Consider the following 23,160-nt stretch of genomic DNA (forward strand, 5'->3'; position numbering starts at 1 on the left):
CAATATATAATCTATAATTTATAAAGTAGTGGTGATGGAACCAACAATCCTGCTGTCATGTTTCAGTGGAATTTAATTCATTTTATGGTGTTTATTCTATTTATTTTATTTTATATGACAGTGCATTGTGTTGGTTATGTTTGGTTACAACTTTTCATTTTCATTATTTTCTTTATTTTCTCAATTTCTTAATTTCTACAACTGTTGTGCTCGCATTCATTATTCATTCATTATTCATTATTTATTCATTTATTCATTCATTCTTTATTCATTGTTTATTCATTTTGATTAGAGTTAAAGGATTTGATTTATTTTATTCTAATTTTATTCTTTCCTCTGTGCTGACAAGTGATTTTGTCTATTCAAATGCATTGATGGTGCGTGGTTTCTGTTATTAGTTCATCTTTTAAATATCTTGCTTTGACTTATTATTCTTCTTATATTATACTGTAGTATGGGGTTTAATTGAACCATGCAGCCGGCATTTGATTTGATTTATTTGTCGCTTTTATTTATTATCTTTATACATTATTCGGTTGTCAATTTTTACTTCTATTTGCATTTGTATGGGCATAATCACTTACAATTTATAACCTATAATTTATAAAGTAGTGGGGATGGAGTCAATAATGTTTATGGTTATATTTAATTAGAGTATAACTCACTGGTTGTATTTATTTTATTTTATTTTACATTATCTTACATTATACTACATTATGCCGGTTATGTCTGTTAAGTGTTAAGCGTTACACACTTTACATTTTCTGTAGTTCCTCAATTTGTGAATATCTTTAGCTGTTTCACTTGCATTCAGTATTCATTCATTCATTATTTATTCATTCATTTTGATGTTGATTGATTAAAGTTATACATTGATCTGATTTGATTTATTTTTGATTTATTGATTTATATTCTGATTCATATTTCCTTTCTGCAAGTTGCCTGTTGCCTTAGTTGTTTTGATTTTATTCTGGTTTCATTTATTTTATTAACTAATATTATTTGACTGAGTGTTGTTTGATTGGTCCTACGGGACTTTCCTGATTATATGCGTTATTTGACGTTATTTGATGATTTTTATTTGATTTCGATTCTGTTCAGGTTAAATGTTTCTGTAGGAGAGGACGTTCTTTTAAGGAATTTGTCAGGTTCTAAATAAAACTCCAAGTCCTACTATAATAATGGTTATAAGTATATTTTAAAAGGTAGCACGGTTCGCTGAAGAGCCGACCGTTCGTTTCCGCGTTTGTGCTGTGACTGCCCAAGAACGTTCAGTCTTGCACCCCCTAAAACTCAGGGGTACTGGCCGTCGTCGCTTGGCCTCGAGTCCCGCTATTTTATGACTCGGCCACGATTGAAAAGTAACGAACCTATAGGCCCGAACACATGGTCGGACGGAACTTTCTCCAACCTTGTATGTTCATGGGCTCCAAATGCCGTTAAAAAGCCTACATTTCATTCGTTTATTTATTCGGCCTTTCGTTCTGTGGCGATTCCTTTATTCCGTTGTTCTGCATAATCTGTTTTCTGCGGCGCGATAGGTAGTAACACAATGCGTCCTGCAATCCGCGCAATCTGCGAATCTTATTCGGGTTGATTTCATTTCATTTCATTTGATTCTATCTTCCTCATTGTTTTATAGTTAATATTTTATTTCATCCTACACTATTACAAACGTATGATTTATATATTTGTAAACAATAAATGATAATCGTGGTATTGTTTTTATTAATTGATTTATTCTTGATTTTAATCCGTCTGGGGTCTTATTTGTTGTCCGTTTGCTTTTGTAATTACCTTTTCCGTGAATAGTACTGGGTATCAGACTTATCTTTTATGGTAAGTTTGATGGTAAGTATGGCTTTCTAGGATTGCGCGGTTGCGCGATGGATAGTTTAGCAGCTGGTAACTGTGATGTAGCAGATATCTGGCGCGCGGTGGGTAACTGCTGTGCGGCGGATAGTTGGTCGGTGGATAACCGTTACGGAGTGAATTATATGGTAAATGGAATGCTTGTGGCCGATAATATTTGTCTGCTGGTGCTGCGGATGGTTAACAACTACAGATATTTTGTAATTATTATCAACGGATAGTGTTGCGTACTTTATTTACCGAGATACCGGAATGTTTTCCGCTATTATTACCTTCCGTTCCATTCTATTTTTATTTGGTTTCGGTCATTGTAATTTATTGAAAGTGTTTTATTGATGTATCTGGTCACGGGCGCTTGTACATTCCGTGTAATAATCAATTAGTTAAGGTGATGCGAGCGTCGAGGCCGAACTCCAAATTCCGCGTTGGTAAAATAGTCAACGTTTCATCGAAAATTAGGCCAAACAGAAACTGATTTCAGCGCCACCTCAGTTATCACATCCAACTAACGGCATGCTATGCTACGTCACACCTAAATGACACACGGATGCTACGATAGCTATATTATGTATGTCATCGCCAAAGTATAAAATACGATACTGCATATATCACCTAGGAAATGTATGAATGATCTAACTCCTTCAGCCAAATATTATATATACATTTATTGTAATATAACATAACCAGGGAAAGAATATTCCTACAAATCGAATATCTAAAGTTATTTGTTTTATAATATGTCCTGATATTGTACTGTGAATTCCTACCAATCGAATGCCTAAGGTTAGTTTATCCTTTTCAATGAAATCGCCAATGTACCTGTATGTACATCGTTAGTACACAGGATAAGTAATAGGGGAATAAATGACAAGAATGTAAATAGACAATGAAAATATTTATTATAAAAATTAATACCAATAATAATAATAATAATAATAATAATAATAATAATAATAAAATTAAATGAAACTAGAATATTTAAATGTATAAAAATTTTAATTTATAATAATAATAATAATAATAATAATAATAATAATAATAAAATAAAATGAAACAAGAATATTTAAATGTATAAAAATTTTAACTTATACTAGTAATAATAATAATAATAATAATAAAATAAAATGTTATTTTATAATTTTTTCCTGAAATCAAACAAGTCATATTTTTATATTATCTTTGTCATTATTACATATACAGATATTATCGTCGTACTCACTTCAAGTGTGCCGCCCGCAGCAGCAAGTACAGCTACTGCGGCCCGCGCCGCAGTTCTGCGTGCATCCGCACGGGCCGCTGTAGGGGTAGTGACTGCGGCCGCGGCCGCGGCCGCAACCGTGACGGCACGTTGCTTGCCGCCACAGCCGCCTTGCCTCTCTGCGGCGTTGCCGGAACAGCCGCTGTTCTGACCTGTATGCCTGGAGAAATAAATATAATGTTATTATTCATAAACAATGAATAGCAGAAATAACGTAAAAAAACGACTTACGGTTGGCTGTTCCGGCGCGTAGAGCCCGCCTACTGAGGACTGATACGCCGGATAGGCCAGATACGGCGGCTGGTGCTGCGGCTGCAAAAATAAATATTATGGTATTATGTATAAACAATAGCAGAAATAACGTATGAACATGAACGCAGAAAAATGACTTACGATAAGCCCAGCATGTTGCCGTTCGCCCTTTAGTTCCTGTATTTGCTGCCGCAGGGTTGCAAGTTCCGTCTTATTCTGTTGCATCTGCAACGATTGCTGCTGTTGCAGCTGCAACAGCGACTCCGCTTCTTCCGGTTTTTTATTTCTCTACTCCTTTTGAAACGCAAAGTGTCCTATACTTACAGTTTACAAAATTTATCAAGCCCTGCTGTAGTGACAAAAGCGTGCAAATAATTGGAGGCAACTGTTCTGATCACTGGCGAAGTATCTATTTCGACGGTCGCAAACTCCATGTATACGACAGTTTACCTGGCAGTGCATACGACAAGCTCGTAGAGGAAGAAAAAAAATATATTGCATTACGATTTCCTCATATTCGCAAAAATGATATACTTTTTGAAAGAGTTCAGGCGCAACCAGATTGTTACAGCTGTGGTGTATACGCGGCGGCATACATCACTACCATAGTTTTGGGTGGAAACCCTTGCTCAGAAAACTATTCCCATGACATACAGCGGCTGAGATGTCACTTCGTAAATATTATTGAAAATAATAGACTGTCGCCCTTCCCGACAGAATAAGAGAATAGTAATATATTATGCACTGTTGGAGCATAGGCTTATTAGCGAGGTCGTCAAGGTAATTAGTCCGACAATGCGTTAGTAAAAGTTTCATTCAGAAAATGTCAGAAATAAAAAAGCATCAGTCACGCCGATATGTTTCGGCTCCTAGCTTAGAATTCTTGGACCTCTCTCTTCTCCACTGTTTGTCCCTTTCTACGTTCACGCTTGGTTCGCGCCGCATGTAAACGCAGAGTTGACGCCACTGTACATTTTTTCTTTGCCTCTTCAAAATTGAGTGACATTTCCCTTATCTATGCTTCAACACTTTGTATTCATGTATCTTATTTCCTGTAAAATCCTCTTTTTATTCACGGCCACCAGCAGCATAAAAATGTGTAAATACAGCAAAATCTCGATTCGTGCATTTCAATCGGAACCGAATGCAAACTCGAATCGTGTACAGAACACGTTTCTCGAGTGAGTTCGGCTCGCGTTTGATGTGATGACAGCCGAGAATCGAGGTGTACAGGAAAAAAGCAAAATACCCGAATACATGTGAGACAATACTAACGCAATCAAAATTTTTTAATTTTTATAGTGAAAATGTAATAATGTATTTGTTAGATTTTTTTGATTAAAACAAGATCAAACATGACATAATTTGAATTATAATTATTTATTTACTTATTTATATCTAAATAAGTAAAAATAATGCAAATTATATGGTGTTTGGTCTTATTTTAATCAGTAGAACCTTACAATGACATTGGTGAACGTTTCATTTAGCAAAAATGAAAAATAAAACAGTTATTGTTGAATTAATGTTGTCTCTCTCAAATGTTTTTTCTCGGGCCGTTTTTCTCGGACCTCTTTCTCTTTTGCTATTTGTCCTTTCCTACGTTCGCCAGCATTGAAGAACTCACTCCAACCGTGTTGTTCTTCCAGCGTCACATTTTCGTTTTCTATTCATCGAATATTTGGGCGTAACGCAAAATCAGGAGAGTCCAGCATAATATCAGATTATATGCTGAAAAAATGTACTACTTATCTGTCTACAAAAACTTTAATACATCTGGCAACATATTTATTTTCGGGATGCTAAGTAATTAGCATTTCACTACTCTCCTGTACAGATCGTGTGTAGCAGTAGTGACTGAAAAATATTAAAAATCCAGGATGTTTTGTGCCGTTGAAATGAAATAAACCGCTGACAATGAAAAATCTATCTATATAACACATTGAATTCTGCCTATAGATGTGCGTCTGCGACAACACATGCATAAGTGTTGGTTGCCATCCGCTGGCCATTTGTCTTCTGTTTAGAAAGAAGGTCAGGGATCGTAAAGGTTCCATTCATAACTGCATATCCGAGATTTCAAGAAATGTGTATTCAAATTCAATTAGAGGTGAATATTATTGATGTGATGGGTTACGTTGCAGCCGTAAAGTGGCCGGCAACGTTTTTCTGCAATAATAATAAGAAGTAAAAAGAAATTGCAAGAAATGCACAAAAGCCATTAAAAATGCGTATTATAAATAATTTGTTATTATTTCACGAAAGCGTTTCCGACCGCAGGCGGCCGGATGTACATATATACTATAACCTAACTGATTACATCAATAACATTTACTTATAATTGGGTTTGAATAGACATTTCTTGGAGTCTGGTATGTGCAGTTGTGAACGAAACCTTCACTCTCGTTCGACCCTCGTTTCTAAACAGAAAAGTGGCAAGCAATTTGACGCAATGTATGCTGTCACAGATCAACAACTATATTCTTGCAAGTATCTCGGAAAGTAAGCGAGAACGCTCCTTGTATGTATAAGAAAAAGTTGTTCAAAATATCAATTTTTATAACATATCAAAAAATCATCGAAATCGGGAAGGACGTATTTGTTCTGCAGTTTCACTAAAAAAAAGAATAATAATAGCAACAAAACATAATGATAGTACGTCTTGTGACACATGGGTTGAAAATGGCTATCCTAGTCGATAGAACGATGCACGAAAAAGAAATTCACGCGTCATAGTTCATCGCCTCTTCCAGGCTCGAACGTCCCATTCTCCACGATACATTGTATCGTCGTCGACGGTTCGATTGACGCACACATATTCACATACACGAGCTGCGAATGAGCGCGCGGTCGAGCACAGAAAACGAACAAACTGCGTCCTACAGAAAAAACAAGGAACTAAATTTGTGGTCTGTTTTACCTTTTTGACGTCTTTCGCGAGTGAAAAATCAACGAAATCGTAGAACCCACTATTTTTCTAAACGAAAGCTTGTACACCATTACCCGAGTGCTCGTTTTGCTCTATCGTTCTGGTCTCTATTTGGACATTCGATTCGCAAAAATGTTTATATTACGAATAAATTAATGCAGGCGAGTCCGATCCGCCATTTTCTTGACCGTGGACAGACAGCAATTTCAATATATTACAATTTTTTGACGATTTAGGTAAAATAAGGACCAGAGCGCCATTCTTTAGGGCCTCCTGAACACATCCCTCAAATTTCTTTGCAATCTGTTCAGCAGGAACAAAAAATGGTGGGTTCTACGTTCTAGGGAATTTTCTAGGGACTGTCGGTAAAGTTTTCGACGCTCGCATCGCCTTAAGGGCACAGACTCCTTGTGCCATGACCTGTATTCGTGCACTCACACAATCAACGGAAAGCATGCACGTATACGACATGTGTGAGAGAGACACTCGATTTCGTAGATTCCATTTTTCGTCTCGATAATTGCATAAATGAAATTTTCGCGGGTACAGCACACACGGGTAGACTTCGCTACAGGTCGGTCTGGTCCGCTTGAACGCTAATAAACATCATACGTTGAGAAAAATGGAATTTTGTAAGCAAACAACATGGCTGCCAAATGCTGCGTTCGGTTACATTTTAGCGAATATTGGACGATTTAATCGTTTTTTCACTGATAACAGAGCAGACCAACTTCCCTTGAACTAGCACAATATCACTGAAATTCGATTTTTCACAATTTATCACTTCTGGAAGACGTAAAATGGAATCTACGATTTGCACGCATCAGACGTCAAATAGACATAAGAATAGTTCAGTGATTCTCCGTCAGAGGCATTGATGGTATATTTGACCACGTTATCATCAGGGTCGATAAAAACACAGATCAGTCGATAAGTGTAAATTCTAATTTGACACCACAAATGGCTACGCGAATATAGCCACAAGTAAGGCATAGTTGCCGCAACGTATTAAAACTTCTGTCACGCTGTTCACACCTGTTACAATTTTAATCATCAGCACAATGAATCAGCTCGAGCCGATAAAGAGGTCTCAGAATGAAACAATACATAATGTGTGGCAAACCATAAAACTTTTTTATTCATATTTATAATCATGTTTTTTTATCAATGAAAAATATAGAAATATGCCAGAGAAATGAGTTATAAAACTTGCACATTTCGCAATATTCGCATATTCTATATGCAAAAAGATATAGAAGGCGATATACATGTGCTGTTTGTGTTCCTATTTATGTATTTATTATTTACTTAAAAGATTTTGATTCCTGCCGGACATACAGAAGGACAGCGCGAACGAAAGAGAGGTAGCAAGAACGAAATAATACACATAATATACGCGACCATAAAACTTATAGGAATGAAAACTGCAGAACATTAATAATTTCAAGAAGGTGAATCGGAGGGAGTGAGGATGCAACAGTTTTACAGTAATTCTAAACGCGTTTATAAATAGAAAACAAAGAATCGGCGGCTGATGCTCGCCGGTGACAGCTGATCGCGCGGACGGTGTAATACATACGAGTGCGAGTGAGAAAGCAAGATGACGATACCGATGGCTTTGCGAGACAGACTGTGTTTTGTCGCACGAAACGACATCGATTTTGTCATCTTGCTTTCTCACTCGCACTCGTACGAATTTCTGGTCGCGAATATTTTCGCCCGCAGGGAATAAGAAATAAAGAGATATGTACTAATTAATCATATATTCTTTTTATTATTTTTATACATTTTTCAATAATAGTTTACGATTACATTCCGTCCTCCTCTGCCGCCGCCGCGCCGTCCTCTTCCTCTGCCGCCGCCGCCGCCGCCGCCGCGCCATCCTCGTCCTCCACGGCGGCCGCCCCATTTGCTTCGACGGTGGCCACCGCCATATACCATTTTCTTTAACAGCTTTTTAATCTGAAATATAATAATGAATGGTACTAAAATTGTGACATTATTAAAAAAAAACAAAAGATAATCGTGTAAATTCATTTGCTACTATTGTAGAAATGACTTCTTTTCACGAAAATCTAATTCTGCCACATTTATTACATAGGAAAAGCAATGTTTTTACTTACTTGCGACGACGACGACGACGACGCCGACTGCTGCTTTTCCTTCTGTTTCTCTTCTTCCTTCTTTCTCTCTTTTTCCGCTTCTTTATTTTCTTTCTTTTCTTCCTTCCTCTCTACCTTCTCTCCTTTCTTCCCTGTCTCATTTCTGTCCACTTCCATCTGTAAAGAAAGTAATTTATATATAAATAACGTAATATTAATGATATAATATTTTACTGGCCGATTATACGCACCTCGTGGTCTGACATCTTGCTTTCTTTGATTGTCTTTTGTCGTTGATGCTGAAACCACTCGAATGGTGGTGGGGATCAGGACCGTGTTCACTGTTTTATAAAATAGACCTTTTCCTATTTTCTAATTTTTTATTTTACGGATTACATTCTTATTTTCATGTTATATTTTTGTTTTATAATTTTAATTCATAATATTATAAATGAATACAACTTCAAAAGTTTTTTTTGTCATTGTTCTTTATTTTTCGTAGTCCTTAGAAACACTCCCCACCATGGTGCCCTATGTTTCTCCGTATTGCATTTTACGTTTTCGCGACAGTTGCATTCGAAGCAAGAAATAGATAGCATCATTGAATTTATTTCAAAGCTTCGAAAGTGTGAAGTGATCAAAGCGAGAGGTGAATATTGTGGTGTGATAGTGACAATGAGTGATAGTGAAAATGTTCTCATGATTGAAGTGATTGAAGATAGGAGAAATGAATGTGTGGCGGATAATAGAAGTCGTCGGCCAAAATATACAATCAGTACGAAAAGATATTCGAAAAAAACAGCATGCCGCGAAAGAAGGCGGCGGTTAGCCCTTCAGAAAAGTTCCGTACAATCAACATCCGATGGACAAAGATACACGGCAAACAGAAACGGCAAATTCGACAGAAATTTTTGAAGAAACGACGAATGAATTGTTTGAAATTGAAGAAACAAACAATGCTGAAGATGGGATAAATATGGAAGGCACAAATTCAGAAAATGAAGAACTGATGATACAGAAAGTTGTAACGAACGAGCCTGAAGAACAATTCTGTATACCAAATGGCTTCAGTATCGTGGACATGCAGCACATCTTTGCTGAATTTCAGAAAATAAGTGACCATGCTAAAAACAGGGAAGACTGTGGAATTAGACACCTGAAAATAACCGGCATGAAACGGTCGGGCCTGAGGACCACCCTCAGTGTAATATGCGATATGTGCAAATATAAAGGTGAAATCCACAGTGAACCTGACAAAAGCAATAAAATGGAAACAAACCAGTGTGCAGTTGCTGGAACAATTGTGAATGGAGGCAGTTATGCCCAAATGGAGGAGTTCCTTGCAGCGATGAACATACCCTCCATGTCGAAGAAAGAATTTAGAAAGCATCACGATAAAATCGTGAAAGCACTAATTGTTGCTGCAGAAGAAGAGATGGTAACAGCGGCAGAGGAAGAAAAACGCTTGGCCATTGAAAGAGGCGATATTGTTTCCGGATGTGGAATCCCTCACATCCCCGTTGTGGCCGATGGAAGCTGGATGAAACGATCATACCGGACTGGAACGTACAATTCCGCGTCTGGAGTCGGCGTTATAATTGGATATCACACGAAGAAAGTTTTATTTATTGGTGTGAGAAACAAGGTGTGCAGGATTTGTCGATGTGCTGCGAAAAAGAAAGAAGAGCCACGAAAGCACACCTGTTTTAAAAATTGGAGCGCAAGCCAAGCATCAACGGCTATGGAAAGTGACGCTATAGTCGAAGGCTTCAAGACCAGCGTAGAAAAACGTGGGCTGATTTATTCAACACTGATTGCTGATGGGGACAGCAGCGTTTATAAAAAAATTATAGATGCAGAACCATATAAAGCACAGATTCGTGTAAAAAAAATTGAATGCACGAATCATTTATTGCGAAACTTTTGCAGAAAAATGAAAGAAGTTGTAAAGATGGCAACACCTGGTCCATTCAGAAGAATCGTTGAAAGCAGCATTCGGCGAATGCTTGCGGACATAGTAAAAGCCGCAGAGTACAGATACAGTCAGCAAGTAACAACCGCTGAAAAAATTAAGAATTTGTATGCCGACATACACAATGTTCCTAGCCATGTTTTTGGTGAACACGCAGATTGTTCAAAACTACAATACTTCTGCGATGGAACGAGTAAAAAAGATGAAAAGAACATTGTTCCCGAATTGATGAAGATGGGAGTGTATGAACAAATCAAAGAAATACTTCGATCTCTGTTGGCGCATGCTGAGAGTTTGCTGTATAACAGCAACAATAATGCCGTCGAAAGTTTCAACGGAATCATCGCAAAATATACAGGAGGAAAAAGATTGAATTTCGGCGAGAGGGGATCTTACACGGGAAGATGTGCTGCTGCTGTCCTACAGTATAACACAAAATAAGTGTTGTCGCGTCTGAATACGGCGATAAACAAGGAACCGCCCGTTATTTTACGCAAAATAGAAAATAGAAGGAAGAAAGAAAATGAGAAATACAGTGAAAAGAGAAAGGAAAAAAAAATTACAAAACACGTGCGGAAACAATTCCGTTCTGAAAAGGATTCCAATTACGGACCAAATGCTGAAAAGCCGGATATGGCTAACAATATTTATGAATTAGAGCAAAAAAAACATATGGAAATGTTACAGAATTGGTAAAATAGAAGAGATGCCATTGAAGAAGAAACCATCGGTCAAGCGAAAAATTCGAGATGGTTGAATTACAAATCTAAATTATTGACGGCCTCAAATTTCGGACGAATATGCCGTCGTCGAATTGGCACGCTCTGTGGAAATTCAGTGAAGTCGTTAGTGTATCCACGACTGATTAGTGCACCTGCAGTACAATATGGACAGGAATGCGAAAAATTCGCACGTGAACAACTAAGTGTGTGCATTGGTGTTGAAATTAAAGAATGTGGATTATTTATTGATAGTGCCATCCCGTTCTTAGGAGCTTCGCCAGATGGACTTATAGACGAAGAGGGCATTGTGGAAATCAAATGTCCGAAAACGGCGGAGAATTTATTGCCGGAGGAGGCAATCAAAAGTGTTGCAGTTATTCGGCGTATATTTGCAGACGCAGAAGGAAATGAATTGAACAGGAACCACTACTATTACTACCAAGTACAAGGACAACTACATGTCACAGGTAGAAAATATTGCTTATTTTGTATTTGGACCCGAAAAGGGTTAAAGTACATTAGAGTCGATAGAGACGATAATTTTTGGCAAAAGAATATGGAGCCAAAATTAATTCAATTTTATTTATTGTGCATGTTACCGGAATTAATAGATAGCCGGTACAATAGGGGAATGCCCATTCGGGAGCCTCAATTTATAACAGAGGAGAGAGCAAGCTTGGAAAAGCGCAAAAGGTCCCTCTCAGAAAGTAGCACGAATATTGCTACTGTCCGGCGTCGCACTGCACTGTAAAGTGCAGTAACACTGACTCTGTTGGTGGTTCACAATTGCATGAAATAGCAATTGTACTCGCGGATCATACGATCTCGTGAGTTGCTCGACGCAAAAATACTGTTACTGTCCGGCGTCGCACTGCACTGTAAAGTGTAGTAACACTGACTCTGTTGGTGGTTCACAATTGCATGAAATAGCAATTGTACTCGCGGATCATACGATCTCGTGAGTTGCGCGATGCCATACTATATTTATTAAAATTTGTTACAGATTTTCGAAGAAAGGATTCCCGAGAAGAGGTTTTTTGGAGCGAAGCGAGCGTAGGACTCTAAATTTATTTTTTCAGCTGAAACAATTTTTTTCTTATTCCCTTCATGAAATTATTAATGTCTTATATCATCTTTTCAATTAACTTTTTCTTTTTTCAATATTTATCATCATTCATCTTCATCTTTGCATGAACATTTTTGTCGTTCAGAAATTAAAAACAGCATTTTCCTCTTCTCGAAATAAATTAAAAAATTATATATAGGTATATTCAAGAAAGCATTACCTACCAGGACAAATGGACTGCAAATATGCTGTCTGATCACGTATAATCGGCAAGTATAATCTTACATAATTAATATTATGTTATCTATACATAAATTACTTTCTTCACAGATGGACGAGGAAGAAGAAGAAGAAAAGAAAGAGGATAAGGTCTAAGGAACGAAGTCGGATAAAAGGGAAGAGAAAGGAGAATCCGAGGCCGTCAACGTCGCAAGTAAGTAAAAGCGTTGATTCTTGTATGTAATAAATGTGGCAGAATTAGATTTTTCGTGAAATGGAAATTATGTCTACAACAGTAGCCACTGAATTTCCATGATTGCTTTTTCTTCTTATAAAACATTCATTATTATGTTTCAGATAAAACAAATTCAATACCACATGACTGGGATGGCTGTCATGGTAATCGACGATGCAGACGCCGCGGAGAAAGAAGAGGCCGAAGCGGGCGGCGGGCGGCCAATTATTGTTTATATATATTGATAATATTTCAATAAATAAATATTGTATATATAGATCAATTTACATACATCTGTTTATTTTCCATTCCCTTTCTGAAATTATTAATACCATGTAGTTTTTATTCGTATAAATTTTATAGTCGCGTACATTATGTGTATTACAGTCTCATCGAATCTGTCGTGGCGTGTGACTCGAACATATGTATTTCCGCCGATCGGTACTACGTTGTTTGATTCATGATACTCCTTCTCTTTCTATCGCGCTATCCTTTTCTATGTCCGCCTGGAATCAAAATCTCGCTCGGCTCGAGCGAATTCATTTTGCTAGATGGTCAGGATTGTCACAGATGTGGCAACACCGCGACAGAACTCTCAAATAATGTGATTCGACAATTACGCCACCTCACTTTCGTTTCTTATTCTACATAATGACGTTAGATGTCACACCGTCAAATGTCACATTTATCAATTATATGTTTTCACGATTGCCCGAATCTTTATAATGGCGCTTACATCGATTCGGAGGAGGCCACGAAGGAGTCTGTGCCCTTAATTTGATAACTAATTTGATAGTCAACAGACATAATGGGACGAACTGTAAATTTTACGAAATTTCTCGAAGGTTACGCATCTATATGGCGTATGGTTTATGGCTTAAGTTTCACTCGGTTTCTTATCTTTGGTTGACATGATCATCGGCGGCACTGGTTTACTCCATCTCTATGTGCCATAGTAATGCTCGGCTAAATTTCACTACGTTCGGGAGTCAGCAGTGAAATTAACGCGAGCAGGGTAGCGTTTTTATTCCGAGAATTAACTCGAGCAGAACTTGACAGAATAAGAGAATAGATACGATAGGAGGAAGCGAGACGCTCGAGGCACGTCACTTTAAAGAGATGCCGCGAGTGAAAAAAGTGAACATGCAATAACGAGAATTTCACTATCGGTAATTTTCAACTTATTTTTATGAAAATTATACCATTGAATTATTGAGATCCTTCTGATTGAAATAAGTCCAAACACGACGTAAATCGGTTTGTATTTACGTTATCTAATAATTTCATAAGAAATCACGTAGAGTTAATCATAATGTAAATCATAATGGATCATGTACAGTAAATATGGTTCAAATTATATCGTGTTTGGATTCATTTTAATCGGAAGAATGTCAACTATCCATCGATGCTACAATTATAAACGTAAGACGAAAATGACTGAAAATAAAATTTTCTTTACTGCATGTTTATTTTTTCCAGTCGCGGCATCTATTTGATGTGCGTCTGTTCTCTTTCTTTTCATTGTATTCATTTTCTGTCTTTGTCTACTGAGATCAGGTTTCGCCGAGCTCGCTGTGCTGAGTGGTAGGAGAAGAGTGGGGCTGGGTCGTGGAAATTTAACCGAGCAGATTTCAGTGAAATTTAGCCGAGCATTACTGTACTCGGTCGAGACATGGAGGAAGATCGTATATGGAATTATTAATTGAATCTATTAAAATAACATTAGATATGTGAATGCTTGAATATATTTTATTATATGTATGGTTAAATATTGCTTAATGCTAAGGAAAATTAATATATAAAAGAACTGAACAGAAACTCTTCTTTACGGCATCCATCTTGCCAAGCATACCATGTATATAACAAAAGAATCTTATCTTAGAGGAAACCGTTACAAAACCATAGAATAGTGAATCAATAGAAATGTATACATATACCAACAGAATCGTTAAATTGCTGAGTTTTGATTGAACCATTAAATATTGAATATTGAATATCGGTGCATGTATGTTTGTGATTTGTGCGTGTACCCATTGCAATGAGTGGCAATGTGTGCTATTGTGCTCCGTTTTCTGTTATATTATATTTATATATTTATATTTACACATTTATTTACATTGACACTTATACTATATTATTATTATACTTATACATATTCTCATACTTATACTTATACCCAATTTACATATTATTTGCAATAAATTCGGTTAGTATTGTGTAATATTTTGCATTGTATTATCTGTTACGTTGCGCGTTGCGAGAGCGCGCAACGTAAAAGAAAAATGAAAATAATTCTTATTTTTGGGCGATGAGAAAGGTATCGCTGCCACCAGTTCTGACCGCGTATGACGCGGAAGCGTCCTCTACGGTCAGAACGAAATTAAAAGACGGAAAATTTAGATAGTATTTCCGTTGGGTTCGTCAGCGCTCTGGGTCCCATACGGGTCCCTCCTTGAAACCTTGTGTTGGTATGCGTGGGTTTAAAATGTAATATGACAAAGGAGATGATACAGAATGGAACTTGAAAGAAATGTGAATGCAATTTAGTGTGCAAAAAAAAAGTAATTTAATTCAAAAATAACTATTGAAGCTAACAGAACTGAATTTTGCAATGACTATTGTTTGAATACTAAAATGATTCTATTTGATTTCTGTTAATCACTGTTAAGTAAATTCAATTGATAACAATACTGTTTGAACAAGGGTAAGGATGCTTAACCTATTGTACGTTAATAATATAAATGAAAATCGGAAAAATGTCTAACTTTTGGTTTACAATGAGAGCTTCTATTGTAATTATTACACGTATTTGAAGTGTGAAAAATATATGGTTAACGTAGGACGACTGCCTCGACCGGATATAATGAAAAATCAAATTTTAGGCGGTTTCTATCCGCAAGGAAACGACCTGAATGAAGAGACTCTTATAACCCCCGGAAGGGCCTTACAGGTCGTCCCTGGTAAAATACCTCGCAGTCGAAACAATCGTCACTCACATGTATTCGGGATGATTGAAAAAATTTCGGAATATTAAAATAGCGAAAAAAAAATAGTATAATCGGTACCTGACTGTAGAAACGAGACGATCTAAAATGAAGAGATTCTTATAACCCGTAGGCTTAATAGATCGCCCGTTTTGCCGTGTCTAAATTGAATGTTAATGCCGTGCTCGACGAATTAGTACAGAACAGGCTTACCGTGAGAATGTAGAGTATTATATATGATATAATCGGTTGTTAATTCGCTGGTTGAACGTTGAAAAATCGCTGGTTGATCTGGAACACCAAGAAAGGTTGAGAGATCTGTGGCAGCACTACACTTGTCGCGCGCCCGTTTGTCGTTTGCTGCAAAATTAATTAGACGAACACAAGACGATTACGCTCTTCGGAATAATATAATAATAAACGCGAGTGAATTTAATACGAAAATTACGCGAACAACGGATTAAAAGAAAGAGAAAAGATAGAGGTTTAATAGTGTGAAATGGCTTTACGTGCGCGTCTCTGAGTCTTTGCCGCGTATCCGGAATTTCACTCTCACGACACTCTGCCTAATTCGTAGGTCTTGCCGCGCAGGTAAATTACAACGAAGTACGAACGACAACTCTATCTCTAAACGCACGGGCTCCCGTCACGACTTACTCGATTGTTCGACGAAAAGTGATCAGAATCGATCGCGATCCTAGCCGGAAGGGCCCGTCGCGAGGACGATGTCCTGCGTGGGGACATTTCGGCAAATCATAGCGCGTGACGACAGCGTCGCGTGCGTCGCTATTGTTTAAGGGCGCATGCCAGACGAAATCCTTTAGATCATTTTCTCTCTCTCTTTCTGGTGTTCCATCTCTGTCTAACGGCTTATCGATGTTTCTACGCCGTAGAATTTGTGGAATGTTCTATTCTCATCCATAATTCCAATATTAGATATATATAATGATGCGATTATCAACTAATAGTTTAAATCAGAATTATTGAACAATAAATATGCGGGTAGCTATAAACATGAACTATATCTGTTGTACTATTATGTATGAATAATGGACCGGTTATCACGAGGTTTCTTAATTAACAGTTGGCTTGTCCATAATCATTTTGTTCACAGAGAAATCGATCAACAATACCAATTGCGGTGGTAACGCAAGTTGTTCGCTAAAAATCCTAATAGCATACGATGGTTTAATTTCAATAGTATTCAATTGTTTGATATTCGAATATTAATTTCTGTATTCGCAGCGAACTTTGTTCGAGAACGTTCTTCCTGTTCAAAATCGTACCGTTGGGTCTTAGTTTCAGCTAATTCTCGGAATTCGATACAATGACTTTTATTACCCTGTGTGACCCTTCGTCTCTAAACAGTTCTCGCATGTTGCTAACGTTCGCTGGTGAGGGTTCTCTATCCTTGCCCTTTGCACTCATTCGAATATTTGAATTTCATGCTATTTCATACCTTCATTGCAACACTCAATTCGCACGTACGATCGGGCTTGGGACCGACTGGCGCCTACGCGTGGAAAAGAGGAGAGTATCAGTAAAAAATCTAAAGATAAATTGATCTTTACGCTTTTGCGCAGTTAACCTGAGGAGACCCCTACAATGCGAAGCACTGGCTAACCGCGCAGCGAACGCTGTTTACGATATCTCTCCTCGGTCGAAACCGAGTTTTTCTATCTCGAATTCTATTACTACGCAGTTGAGCACGACGATAGTTTCAAGGAGGGGTTTCAACTAAGAAAAGAATTGAGAAGTATGAGAAGAATGAAAGAATAGGAAAGACAAAAGTAGAATAATTATAAGCTCAAACCTTTCCCTGCGCATTTCCCACATGAAGAAGTCTCTTACAACCCGAAGGCTTGATGGGAAAGCACAGAGTCAAGGAGAAATTAAAGAAAGGTGCAGTAGTAATTTGCCCTCCCCACGCCCCTTACATGAGGAAACTCCTACAATCCGAAGGCTTGATAAGGGAAGTGAGGCGGACAAATTTGCAAAATTTTTCCGGACGTAACAATCTTTCTACGGCTAATTAATGGATAAAGTTAATTGACAGTTATATCTGAAACACTTGGTTGCCTTGTTGAGTGCTGAGTGTACTCGTTTTATCTTACCGTACCTTGTTAATATGATGTCTGTTTAGTATAATATAATCTGCCTCATTGCATATTCAACGCAATGGATTTTGTAAATTTATTTGATTTAGCCTCATTGGATGACTGCGTTTATGCGAGATGGATGAATAAGTGTATGGTTACACTTGTTGGTGGAATGCACTTCAATGTATCTTATTCTATTTTATTTTGTGTTACATTATATTATGTTGGTTACTTTGGTCTATATACTATACTTTACACTTTCTTTACTTTCTTTAATTGCTCTATTGCTTACTCATTCATTCATTCGCTTATTATTCATTTATTTATTTGGTTTTGGGTACGGTTAATCTTCCTGTGAGGATAGGTGATTTTGTCCATTCAAATGCTTGATAGCGCGTGGCTTCTGTTATAATCTCACCATTTGAATATCATTTCAAATACTCTACTTATTTATTTACTTATTTATTTATTTATTTGTTATTCTTTTAGTTTATTCTTTTACTATGTAGCAGTATGGCGTTTGACGGAACCACGCAGCTTACATTTGATTTGATTTGGTTGTCGCTTTTATTTATTATCTTTATACATCATTCGGTTATTAATTTCTACTTTCTTTTCGCATTTGTATGGACATAATCACTTACAATTTATAATTCATAATTTATAAAGTAATAGTAATGGAGCCAATAATCTTTACGGTTATGTTTGGTTGGAATACAATTCATAATTCACTTGTATTTATTTTATTTTTACTTTATTTTACATTATATTACATTAGATTGGCTATGTTTGTTAGGCGTTACACTTTACATTTTCTTTATTTTCTTAATTTGTTAATATCTTAGCTGTTCACTCGCATTCATTATTCATTTATTATTCATTCATTTTGATTTTGATTGATTAAAGTTGATACACTGATCTGATTTGATTTATTTTTGATTTATTTCTGATTAATTTTCTTTTAGGCTGATACAATGTTCTGTCTATTCTGTCTATTCCTCTCAGATGTGATAGCGGTTGTTAGGTGGTTCCTGTTAATGATTTCAATATTTCAGTATTTGTACATTGCAATGGTTTTCTTTTTTTTTATAATTTTATTTTATTTTATTTATTTTGCATCGATCCTTGCTGTGCTTGCTGTTCATTTCATACTTTACTTTGACTTCACTTTCATTGTCATTCGATACTGGTCTTTCTTCCTTGTTTTGTTCCTTTATTTTCTCTTTTATTATACTTCCTGGCATTTCTTATTCTATTTTTGTATTGCTATCACGCTTGTCACTACTTTATCTTATTATCGTCTCTTGGCCTATCACCTGCTATGCATCTCTGGATATTTAATTCAATTCAATTTCACTACATCTCTCCATGGTGTTGTATTGTCCCTCTCATGACGACATGACAGTGTGGTGTTCCTGTAAGAGTTTTAATTTATGCCATTAAGATGTGCTATTTCTGTTAATTTATTATTATATGGTGTTGCAATTATGTTATTATTATTATTACCTTACCTTGTTTCTTTTCGTTCCTTTTCCTTTTCATTTTCTTCTTCTTTTCTTTTCTTTCCTCACAGCTGTAATTGAACCTTCTTAATTGGTTAACTTGTTCCTTTTAACGAGTCCTTTTATGTTGGTTTTGTATTCCTGCTGACACTTTCCTGCTTTGACACATTAGGGTTAGGGTTATATCTCTGTAATAATCTTGTCACCCGTTATCTCTGAATTGGCTCTCTTATGGCTTAATTTACTTACCTACTTTTATACTTACTAGTATTTTGCTATTTCTCTCTTCTTTGATTTATTGTTCTCCTCCGACTCTCCTTCTACTTCCTGCTGGTGAAACTTTTGTGATTCTTGCAATACTTCACATCTGTCTGTACGGTATGGGGTTTCTACGGTCTTCAATATGTATGTTTTCAATATTGTTTTTGATAAGAATACAATATTTATTATTGATAAGAATACAGTGCTTAATAATATAAACTGCGTCTCGCTATGTTTCGCTACGCACGCTTCCACTGCGACGACACCATATACAAAATAACGTACCATACAACCGCTCTCTTAATGAGGACAGCACTTCTCGAATCTATGAGAATGTAATATATAGAAATGTACCACACTCTCAACAGTTTTGCTTTGCTCTAATATCCATACTAATATTATAAATGCGAAAGTAACTCTGTCTATCTGTCTGTCTGTCTGTCTGTTTGTTACTTTTTCACGCCTAAACCGCTGAACAGATTTCGATAAAACTTGGCAAGGAGATAGATTGCATCCTTAGGAAGGTCATAGGCTACCTATTGTTTTCCAAAAAATAAAAAGAACAGATTTCCGTGAGCTTCAAATATGTTATAGATCAGGTTTCGGAATTAACTGCTCTTCTCGGCCGATTGTCAGATGTCACGTCTCCTTTCCCGCGCCGCACGTCTTGGCCCCCGCGGCGACCATAGTGCTTGGATAACCTCAAGCGCGTATTATATGAATCGCGCATGGCGCATTAGGGCGACAACCGTAATAATAGATTTCCAAATCACCCATGACGTACTGTTATCGATGCGTTATTTTTTGTCACGCGCGATTCTAATGATACGCGCTTGAGGTAATGCAGTTATATCAAATAAGATATTGCAGTTATATTAAAATAAAATAAAAAATTCAACGCGGACGAAGTCGCGGGTATCTTCTAGTATACTATACTATCTCACTGTAGGAATCACTCAATTTACAGTAATGCTTCGAAATAAGCAAGTGGTCTCTGCTTCGAAATAAGCAACTCGCTATCCCCTCTTCTTTGTTTGAAGTCGTCCGCAAAGTGAGAGGTACGAGAAATGAGTAAGAGGTCTATGAAAGCGCGAAGCCGATGTTTAGGGTAATAAATTTCACGCTCGACTGAGCATTGACATCGGTTAGTAGAAGAAGGATGGAATATATATAATGCTTTCTCAGTCGGGTATATTTGCTTCGAAATAAAGCATAGTGCGAGAATGAGAGGGCATGCTATATTCTATCCTTGTTCAAAAAATAACATCGCTGCTCGGCCGATCACTTTATGATTTGCCGCTACCTCGGATCTCTCACTCGTTTCTCGCGTTCTCTATCGTCCCGTTTCGAGAACAAAGTCAAGCCGAATAGCAACCTGCTTCGAAATAAGCAACTGTTCGGTCCCGAGTCACTTGCTTATTTCGAAGCATTACTGTACTCAATTTGGTGGCGTTAACTTATATTCAGTAATTAACTTTCCTATGGGTATAATATTTATTTATAATCATACGTTATTTCAGTGGGCCGAATAATTTTGTATTTACATCTTGCTGTTTTGCTTTCCTCACTGCATCTTATTTCATTCATTTTATTTTATTTTATTTATTTGCTCATTATGCTGGGTTCACCTTTTTTCTCGGTTACTATTGTTTTCCCTTTATTCCGATTTATAAATTGAATTGATCGATTGATTCAACCTTCTTGATTGGCTCGGCATTATTCATGTATTTATTGTGGTTCGATCGATTTTCGACCTTATTCATCTATTTCATTTATTTCTCATTATTTGTTTTACGTTGTTTGCTAGCTGTATCGATATAATTTGTCGGTGTTGTCTGCAAGCGGTACGGCAGTATAATGTATAATTTTGCGATTTACTTTGGTGACCGCGTTTGTCGCATTATTTTACTACGTCATGCATTATGTCGGGCTCACATTTCATATTTCCTTTCTATTAGTTGCCTTCTTGCCTTGATTCTATTTTGGTTTGATTTATTTCATTTCATTTTATTAATTAATATTATTTGACTGTGTGTTGTTTGATGTTTGATTGGTTCCACGGGATTTTCCTGACTATATGCGTTTGATATTGATTTTGCTTTGGTTAAGGGTCTTATTTTATTTATTTATTCGGCCTCTCATTCCTTGGCGATTGTTTTCCTTTATCTTCGTTGTTTTTGTATAATTTGTTTCTCTGCGACGTGATAATGCAGTAACGCAGTGCGTCCTGCAATCTGCGCAATTTGCGGGGCTTATTCGGGTTGATTTTATTTTCCTAATTATTTTATTGACGTACATTTTGTCAGGCTATTTTATACGTTTTAATTTATAATCATATTTTATTTTATTTATTTTATTACAAACTTATATGATGTTTTATATATGTAATATATTTATAATCATAGTATTGACTTATTTCTTTATATATTAATTAATTAATTCCTGATGTTGGCCCGTCTGGAAGTTTATCTGTGATCGCTTTGATTTTAGCAGAATTATCTTTTCGTTTTAGTATTGTATGCCAGACTTATCCTAGATGGTATGTCTGATGGTAAGTATGGTTTCCTAGGATTGCGCGGCAGCACGATGGACAGTTCTGCAGTCGGTAACTGTGTAACGGGTAATTGGCGCGTGGTAGGTAACTACTGCGCGGCAGATAATTTGTCTGTGGATAGCCGTTACGGAGTGAGCGGCCGAGTATTATTGTTTGGTAAATGGAATATTTGTTGTTGGTAATATCTTTGGTGCTGCGGTTGGTTACCAACTAGGCGTAGCTTGCGGCTTATGGTTATCTTTTGTAGGTACATTATTTTTTGGTTTTGGTCATTTTGATTTGTTCAAACTGTTTTGTTTATGCATTTTCGCTTATGAGCACTTATATATTCTGTATAATTAATTAATTTGATGGTTTGATGGTTAATTTGACGGTTGATAACCATTATGGAGTGAACTAGGGAATTTTATGAACACTAGGTTCTATCTCTATATACTTTATGATTTATGGTCACGCTCTTGCTCTTTTACTTTGCCCGATTTTCTGTCTCTCGTTCAAAGCATATATTTAGGTATCTGTTTCTTCTGAGCAATTGGGTGTTCCCGACATTAATCGCTAATTTATTATTCTGCTACGAAATAATTTGGGAATTAAATTTGAACAATGGATTTATATAGTCTATGGTCATTATTTGTTAGGTTATACTCGGTCTCCTATCTTCATTGCTATACTCATAGGTTATGTATGTCTGTTTACTTCTGCTCTGGCATCTGTCAGGTGCTTGGTTGTAAATGGAATATAATCACTCTGGATTAAATTGGCTATTGTACTATTAAATCATTATTTTAATAAGTTTAGTGTTAATTAATTAACCCTTGGCGTATGTGAATTGCTGCGCTTTCTGTTGCGTTGTGCTAGAAAAGAATCAGGTGTCGCTATTATGCTGTGTCTGAACACATTAATTCATATACATTATATATTGTAAATTTTTACATTTACTTATTTGGTTTTGTACGATATTGTATGCACAGTCTCGCGTTCTCCGCTCCTCATTTTGATATAGTTTAGTAGTAAATAAGTACGTGAGCGCAGCTATTTTGTGTTTATATTTTAATAGGAATTATGTTCGCTCAAGGCGCTCCAACGGAATACTCTGTTTCCCTTTTGGCACTTTTGCTTCATTAGTGGTTTAT

The 23,160-nt window shown here is 36.7% G+C and overlaps 1 protein-coding gene and 1 long non-coding RNA gene across 8 annotated transcripts; one reads left to right on the forward strand and one right to left on the reverse strand.

Annotated features, from left to right (window-relative positions):
• The first annotated feature begins 8,269 nt into the window (after positions 1-8,269).
• Positions 8,270-16,797, forward strand: LOC117611341 (uncharacterized). 4 transcript variants are annotated; one of them, XM_076689312.1, is made up of 5 exons: positions 8,270-11,574; positions 12,111-12,160; positions 12,373-12,442; positions 12,504-12,606; positions 12,750-16,797. In XM_076689312.1, the coding sequence occupies exon 1, from the start codon at positions 9,276-9,278 to the stop codon at positions 10,824-10,826; it is 1,551 nt and encodes a 516-aa protein (XP_076545427.1). In that variant the 5' UTR covers positions 8,270-9,275; the 3' UTR covers positions 10,827-11,574; positions 12,111-12,160; positions 12,373-12,442; positions 12,504-12,606; positions 12,750-16,797. The 4 variants fall into 4 exon arrangements, with proteins under 4 accessions (XP_076545427.1, XP_076545421.1, XP_076545423.1 ...); XM_076689306.1 differs by having other exon boundaries at positions 8,270-12,160; XM_076689308.1 differs by having other exon boundaries at positions 12,111-12,442.
• A 1,395-nt stretch (positions 16,798-18,192) lies between these two features.
• On the reverse strand, positions 18,193-20,665 carry LOC143305474 (uncharacterized). Of its 4 annotated transcripts, none has more exons than XR_013062443.1 (4): positions 20,010-20,665; positions 19,462-19,798; positions 19,222-19,367; positions 18,193-19,125 (listed from the first exon to the last, which is right to left on the reverse strand). It is a non-coding gene; the product is annotated as an uncharacterized LOC143305474 (long non-coding RNA). The 4 variants fall into 4 exon arrangements; XR_013062442.1 differs by having other exon boundaries at positions 18,194-19,125; positions 19,462-19,608; positions 19,759-20,665; XR_013062441.1 differs by having other exon boundaries at positions 18,194-19,125; positions 19,462-20,665.
• Positions 20,666-23,160: the final 2,495 nt, after the last annotated feature.

This window comes from Osmia lignaria, chromosome 2 (genome assembly GCF_051020975.1).
Source record: "Osmia lignaria lignaria isolate PbOS001 chromosome 2, iyOsmLign1, whole genome shotgun sequence".
Classification (NCBI taxonomy): Eukaryota; Metazoa; Arthropoda; class Insecta; order Hymenoptera; family Megachilidae; genus Osmia; species Osmia lignaria.